This window comes from Anopheles darlingi, chromosome 3 (assembly GCF_943734745.1).
Source record: "Anopheles darlingi chromosome 3, idAnoDarlMG_H_01, whole genome shotgun sequence".
In the NCBI taxonomy this organism is placed as follows: domain Eukaryota; kingdom Metazoa; phylum Arthropoda; class Insecta; order Diptera; family Culicidae; genus Anopheles; species Anopheles darlingi.
The window spans coordinates 34,603,439-34,610,938 of NC_064875.1; the positions used below are offsets into that span (position 1 = coordinate 34,603,439).

Genomic DNA, 7,500 nt, shown 5'->3' on the forward strand with positions numbered 1-7,500 from the left:
AAGATATTTAACTGATAAGATGTGTATGGTTTGGAACAATTATTATGTCTAAATCAACTTTTTATCTGTCTGGAAGGGACGGGGGGAGGTACAAGCGATGTACTAGGTTGAACTCGCTCCCTCTCCACCCGTCCTCAGCTTTTCTTATGTGTTTCTGTGTCCGGCTCATTCTATCGGTTATCCAACGGCAAAATTTTGAAATGGATAATCGCTTAAATTATTTGAATCAGTTGAGGTGTATGTATTGGTTTTTTACCCTTTCTTCCTCTTCGTTTTCAACCTCCTCAGCCTTCCTCTAGATGCGGCGCAGGCGGAGGGGTCTTCTCACTGCGCACTGGGATTCACGATGTTTTTCACTATGGGAAAAAATCTCAGTATTCTCCATAGTGAGTGGAGTGAGATCGATAATGGAACATTGAACCGGGGCATTTAAACACTCAAGTACCAAAATGCAACATAAAAGTAGGTGTAAAGTGCACTTTTGTCCCAGACTGGGCAATATGAGATGTCGTGAAAATGGACTCGAATCGGTTCCAAGTTCTTTCGAAAAAATTTGTTTTAAAAAAACTAAGATTTTTGGAAAAAGTATTATTTAATTGTATTGTCTCGATATTTCGACGTTTTTCAAGTTAAACGAGAATTCAAAAAGCGTTTTCGTTAGGTCTTTCGTATCTTTTGTACTGTTCGCAGTTTCGTCCTTCATTTAAAGAGTGAAATCGTACGGTTTGAAGCTTTCACGGAAATCTTTAACCAATCCCTCTTCCTCCTCCTTGGGCAGATTGCACTGCCGCCAGTCCGCTTTCTCCTCACAGTTGAGCAAATTGGAATCGCAGATAACCTCCCGTCCGAAGTGCAACGGGAAGCCTTTCATTTGGCGCGTCAGCATTCCCGTTCCATCGGGCAGTTCCGCCACAAAGTATGGACCTCGTTCGGGCAGGTCGGACGGGGCGGACAGCTTAGGGATCTTCTCCATCTGAAAGCTGTACTCTTCCGATTTATCCTCCAACGCGTGCTGTATCTTCCACGCGACGTTTTGCTCGATGCCGATCGCGTTGATCTGAAGGTGGCCGGTCTTGAAGTTGCGCTCGTAAAAGAACGCTTTCTGTTCTCGATCCGCGTAGAACTGGGTCAGAGCTTCCTTGAATCGCGTCAACTCAGTCCACTGTTCCTCTGATAGGAGCGCCGCGCACTGGATGTGTGTTATCGACAGGATCAGGACATGCGCCTCATTGATGGGGCCTTTGGCTAGCGCCAGATAGAAATGATCGCCAACGGAGATGATGAGATGTTTCTCGATGCTACCGGCAGATAGACAGAACCAACATTTCTCCTGATCGAATGATGGCCGAGGACGCTTCTGTGCATGATTGGGATCGTTGCTTCTACGCTTGTTCCGCCGATCGTCATACGAGTTCATATCGTAAAAGTACTGATTATCGCCTTTTTCATGCTGCGCCTTGCCATCACCTTCGTCGAAGAAGGATAGTCCCTGATACGGGGAAGGTACTTCATCGGTGGTCTTCTGGATCAGCTCCAAGACACGCATTTTCTCCACGGGAGTTATGCTCAATGCGTAGACGTGTTTCTTCTTTTCCGCGTTACCAAAACTGGCCAGTCCAACGAATCGCGTCGCCAATTCCATCTCCGTGGTTTTATCCGGCACGTTCCTGTAAACAACGAAACAGCTCAATAATGGCTCGATGCAAGGGTGGGATCATTAACTCTTACTCACCGATAAGGCGGTGACTCGTAGAATTCACCGTTCATGCCGCAGAAATGATATCGTGGTTTGATGGCATTAGCCAACCAGGAGACAAGCATGGAACTATCCGATACCTCCTCGCGCATCCCGTATGGCCACTGCGATGTGAGCAGGATGTCAATCCCCCGAAAGTCTCCCATGTTCCCTTTACTAGCTAGGCACGAATCTCGTACCGCGATAACGTCGGCCTTCGAGTAGGTCCATTCGTTCGATTCCGCTGCATCTCGCGCGCTAACCTTTCCACTGAGATACGCAATTTTCAGGCCACCAGTGGTCGTGTACAGCCCGCGTTTGCCCAAATAGCTGAGGTTGGTGCATAAATCTCCGTCCTGCGTTTCCGCGTAGTGCTGGGCTAACTCTTTGCTGGAAGGACCGAGGATGTAAACCGGAGCGGGGACTACAAAGAGGTGATGGGTTAGAAGATGGTACACCAGGACAATCTCGTTAGTCTTACTAGTCTTCAGCCCTCGTTTGTACTCTTGCAAAATCTCGGATTCGGTGTCCGGTCCAAAAAAGTCCCCGACGCAGAGCACGAGGTCGAAGGGCCCGCTCTTTTTGTTGATGCTTTCGATGCGTCCGAAGAATGATTTCAGCTTCCCGCGAACATCGCCACAAACTAATCTGCAGGGTTAAAGAGTGATTAAGTGAACGGGTTTCCTAATAATTAAGCGAATTAGAAACTCACAGCTTCAGCTTTGGCTCCATTTTCTGAAAATTTTTGATGATTTTTTTTTAATAAACAATCCGGCGACCCATTCAGCAAAAATACCGTTTTAAAATACCGTTTTATGGTTTTGACTGATCGTTTTATGTCGTTTTATCGTGAAAAATGTCGTTCGTTGTATCGTTTATATCGTTTATAAAAAGCAGCGCCATCTAGGGAGCATTCTCGGCCTAAATTCCAAACTCACCAGACCCTCTTTTTTAGAAAAAAAGTTGAAAGTAGACTTTTCCGGCCCGAAAGTGGAGTTTTGAAATTTGAAAGTAGAGTTTTTGGGGCCTGAAAGTAGAGTTTTAAAAATCGCTATAAATTCGCCGTTTTACCCTTTTTCGATCGGAAAACAACGCCAATCGCTAGGGGAAAAGTGTGAGAATCGAAAAATACCAAAAAAGCCGAAAAGAAATGCCGGGAATTGGCAATTTCTTGTGCCTGAAGTTGAACGTCGTGAATTTCCCCAAAGTAGACTTTTGGGCCTGAAAGTAGAGTTTTGAAAAGATGCAAAATTGCGGAAAATTCGCGATTTCGCGTTGTCAGCCGGGAAAACCCATAGTGCCAGTTAGTTTTGAAGTAAATTTGAAGAAAATCGACCCGGAAAAACAAAGTTAGTCTTAATGAATCGGCACGTGTTCCTTCCAAATATCCTGAGCAGAGCCAATAAAATCATCTTTGAAGCTCGTCTTTTTAACTAATTTAAGGTCAGCGATGCGGAAAAATTTATTGATAAAAATACTACAAAACTAATTATTTAACTAACTAATAAATTTTTTAACTGTTTTTTTTCATTTTTTTTCTTTGAGTCAGTTTAGTAGGACAAAAGCGTACTTTTGTCCTGGAACAAAAGTGCGACTTTATCGAAAAAGAAGCTTGGAAACCCGTAGAAAAAGCACAAAACCGGAACGCGAAGAAAAACCAGAGGTATAGTATTTTTTCTAGTCTCCAGCTATAGTGTTTTGATGACCCTTTTTGGCCGGTTCCTTCAGAGATGATACCCATTTTGTGGGCCTTGCATTTTGAGATTATCCACAACGAACTTGACCTTGAATGATCAGCTGATGGACGCCAAATCGGTGGACAAATCAGAAAATCATCCATATACATTTCATGGAAATAAATTAATTTTTATTTATAATATAAATTTCCCCAAAAAGACCGGGCTGAAACCCCGAAACCGGATCCTAAATCCTTTTTCTGGCGTCGCTCCATCTCGATTTAGGTCTACCACGCCCTCTCTGTCCATCCGGAAGGCCTAAGAAGACTTTACGGGCTGGGTCGTCGTCTTCCATTCTCAGGACTGTCCAGCCCACCGAAGCCGGGCGAGTTTCGACAGTGAGAACGTCATCGGCTTCTCCATCGTCCCTCCTGACATACGGGGCCAAATATTCTTCTGAGATAAATTACGCCCGTTTGCCATTCCTCGGGCATAACCTCGCTATCCCATACTCCAGCAATCACTTGATGAGTCTCCTGTTCTAGGGGTGCACCTCCATATTTGACCAGCTCGGCCTCTATTCCGTCGGTTCCGGATGCCTTGTTATTTTTCAGCCGACGGATGGCCTTTCGTGTTTCTTCCAAGCTCGGTGGCAGGAGCAAGTTCATGTCCACCAGTGGATCCTCTAGTGTGTCATGGAACTGGTCGTTTAGTAATTCACCAATGTGGTTACTGATCAGAACAACCCGCTTACGGCGACAGTAGAATACCTTAGACATCGGTTTTTCGGGGTCCTGCTATCGCTTGATGAAACTGTTTTGTAAGCCCTTAACGTACTCTGTTTTTCTCTAGATCTCGGATACATTATTTCCCCCAGAAGCGCTTTTTCACCAGGTGGACGCTTCTAACGGTAGCACGTGTGCGCTAGTTTATAGTGCGACAGAATCGTTGAGCCAAAATGAGTTTCCAGTATCTGGATTTTACCTGATTGATGTTCAATCGATTGCATCGCAACAAAGCACACTGAAATATAAGCAATCGGAGGATGATCGGTTCCGGTAGTCGAAAACATTATCTAATCCCTCCGTATCACACGTCACCACCTATGATAACATATCTGGAGAGAACGATTAGGCTGCCGACCACGGCTGTCTACAGACGATTTCGGTTGCAGTCTAGTACGATACGTGCTGCCGGTGAGATCTTACAACATTCAGACAAGCAGCAAATCCAAAAAGCACCGCCGACCCCGATAGGAGTTTGTGGAAGAAAGGACCCGTGCAGTTAACGATCGTTATCCATCGGTGGCAGTTTGAACCACACATTATCCTTTCCACGCAAACGGTCCCCATCAGCGCGAACCTTCGTGCTACGTGACGTTACAACTTATCGGAAACCCGGATTAAAACAACCGTAGACCGTGCGTGGTGGATGTTTAAACCTGATAAAGCGCCGACGCGGAGTATCGTGGTGATAGTATTTGAACGCCAGCAAACGATTAGGGATGATTTATGATGGTTAGTGACGGACAGGTCTGGCGATATGTTTGCCATTTGTTAGTCGTCCTTTTAAGAGTGCGATCTGCTTGGTTCTTGATCGGCATATCCTTGCACCCGTGGCTTCCAGTCGCTACTACTGTGAGCATTCAGGTGAATTATGATACCGGCCAGGTGTCAGACGGGCCGCTTTTTCATTTGCCGGAACAGATAGCAGCCATCAGCATCAAAGAGGAGTTAATGAAGCTTAAGGGACCGGATTCGTACTTGGCTGATGAGCGAGAATGTATTCTGGGACAGGCATCCTTCTATTTAACCGATTGGTTGATGGCCAATGCCACGATCAATCGAGCCAATCCGGGTAAGTGGTTAAGCTGTTGTGCGGATGCCAATCTAATGTGCGACAAAATAATGCAATCCAACGTCTACAGAACTCCATGGAAAGTACATTGATATGTCCTACCAAAACACCAATATAAGAAGACACTTTTCCATCGTGATGCTTACTAATAATGTTACTGTGAGTATGCGTCGAAAGTGGGACTTTGATTCTTTGGTTTTTAGTAAACCATTTTTCATTTATTTCATCAAAATATTGCATCTGTTTCATACCCGGGTCTGCTCTACTTTTCCAGGAAATAGCGTATGTTTCCCTAGCTCATAGAAACATGACTGTTGTGCCTTGTGAAGAACTACAGATGATCAATTCCTCAATTTCCCATCTTTCGATGGCGGGAAACAATTTTTACAGTAAGCCCTACTACTGACCTGCGCCATTTGTGTGCGTTTGTATCTTGCCTTTTTTTATATGGATCATTTTAGCCGTTAAAATACCCATCCTGCAGAACCTGCTAGTACTGGACCTGCGCAACTGCGCGTTGATCACGTTGGCTTACGAAGTTTTTGCGACCGTGCCTCACCTGGAGCAACTCTACCTCTCGCACAACTATCTGCTACAGCTCACGGCCTTACATATGAGGCCCCTGTCTGCACTGCGCCATCTCGATCTGGCATACAACTCGAACGGTAATCAGGGAACATATCAGCCCCTTGGCGGACTGGAGGCAGTTCCCGATCCTTACACCATACTGACCGAAGGCATGCAGCTTAGTGACGACGTTTTCGACCCGTTAAAACGGCTCACCTTTCTGGATCTTTCGCATACGAAGCTACTGCCGACAAGCGCTCGTGCCTTTCGCAATCTGGCCGTGGAACAACTGAGCCTATGCTACACCGGTATCTCCATAATCGTCGGTTCGATGATGTATGGCATACTTCGGACGCTCGATATCTCAGGAAACCCGGGCATAACTGCTGCAATTCATCGCGATGCCAACGTTGGCAATACGCGTGGTTTGAATGGTAACATCGAGATTCTAGCATGCGAAAACGCATCGGTCAAGTACCTGGATTGGGTGCACGGTATGGTGAATCTGCGCGTCCTGCTGCTCGGTTACAACAGCATCAATCAGCTGACGAATGAAACGTTTGCCACGCTGGGTCGGCTGGAAGTGCTCGACCTTAATGCGAACCACGTTAGTAACTGGCATTGGCGCATATTTGCCCACAACCCCGCCCTGGTCGTGCTCGATCTTTCCGCCAACAATCTGAACGTGCTGACCACCGAGATGCTGAGCGACTTCGAGCATGTTCGCTTTCTGGCTATTGGTGAAAACAACTTCATATGCCACTGTTTGCTGCGCGATTTCCTAGATATGGCCAGTTTCAGTCCGAGCGGTATCGGTTGTGCTATACGGGCCATGGGTCAGTATTTCCTCGGCATTGGAACTTCAATTGGAACGACGCGAACGGCTAACATAACCGACGAGAATGCTGCTACTGATGGCCAGGCGACCATCAAAGTCAAGGCACATTCCCGTCTAGCTTTACGTTGGCATAGAAGCCAGGCCAGATTTGGATCGTTTCATGGGCTGAACTGCAGCACCGGCTACTCTAGCGAAGATGATCGAGAGAAAGCAGTCCTCAATGACGATGAGGGCAATGAAACTGACCATTCAAGTGAGCGGATCCAGCTGATCGATTATCATGCAGAAACCTACAGATGCCGTGATGTAGAGAACGTCGTGCACGACTTCATTGATCTGGAGCGCTGTACGTTCGATCGTGCCGCACTGGGGGGCTTGTTGTTCAACGACATCAACGACACGGCCGCCACCGTGGTTAAATTTGTGCTGCTTTTTTTTGGCTTCGCGTTGATCGCCTTCATCATCTACATTTCCAAGTGGGAGTATGTCAAATATTTTTGCATTATCGTTCGGAACGCAACGATTCTCAGTCTAATGCGCCACAAGCGTGAACACTTGGTCAAGAAGAACACTGCGAACCGCAGGCCTTCAGCCATTCCCGGTGGCGATTTGTTTGTGTACGATGTGTTCGTCAGCTACTCCGAGAACGACCGATCCTGGGTACTGAACGAACTGCTCCCTAATCTGGAACGCTCAGAAGACATTGCCGTGTGTCTGCACGAGCGTGACTTCAAGGTAAGTGATTGCCAGAGCGCAATGGTTGACTCATATTGCAGCCATATCATCCTGGTTGCCCTGTTCGTCCTTCGCACACTAGGTCGGTGTAA

The 7,500-nt window shown here is 46.5% G+C and overlaps 3 protein-coding genes across 6 annotated transcripts in view; 1 reads left to right on the forward strand and 2 right to left on the reverse strand.

Moving 5' to 3' along the window:
* Nucleotides 1-606: 606 nt before the first annotated feature.
* LOC125954554 (CWF19-like protein 1 homolog) lies at nt 607-2,530 on the reverse strand. Its single transcript, XM_049684951.1, has 4 exons — nt 2,448-2,530; nt 2,217-2,383; nt 1,733-2,159; nt 607-1,667 (listed from the first exon to the last, which is right to left on the reverse strand). Exons 1-4 carry the CDS (start codon nt 2,465-2,467, stop codon nt 704-706), a joined length of 1,578 nt encoding a protein of 525 aa, XP_049540908.1. The 5' UTR covers nt 2,468-2,530; the 3' UTR covers nt 607-703.
* A 2,392-nt stretch (nt 2,531-4,922) lies between these two features.
* The window catches only part of LOC125954566 (toll-like receptor 13), a 3,154-nt gene continuing 576 nt past the window's right edge, over nt 4,923-7,500 (forward strand). The window contains exons 1-5 of the mRNA XM_049684972.1: nt 4,923-5,268; nt 5,339-5,427; nt 5,543-5,657; nt 5,730-7,408; nt 7,491-7,500. The exon at nt 7,491-7,500 is cut by the window's right edge and continues 118 nt beyond it. Coding sequence (XP_049540929.1) covers nt 4,923-5,268; nt 5,339-5,427; nt 5,543-5,657; nt 5,730-7,408; nt 7,491-7,500 — 2,239 coding nt within the window. The remainder of the gene's footprint in view (nt 5,269-5,338; nt 5,428-5,542; nt 5,658-5,729; nt 7,409-7,490) is intronic.
* LOC125954555 (eukaryotic peptide chain release factor subunit 1) overlaps nt 7,320-7,500 on the reverse strand; it is a 6,460-nt gene continuing 6,279 nt past the window's right edge. For 3 of the 4 annotated variants that reach the window (XM_049684953.1, XM_049684954.1, XM_049684955.1), the window contains exon 8: nt 7,330-7,500. This exon is cut by the window's right edge and continues 1,847 nt beyond it. The gene's annotated coding sequence lies outside the window, so the exon portion shown is untranslated. The other variant, XR_007469041.1, reaches the window with a different exon arrangement.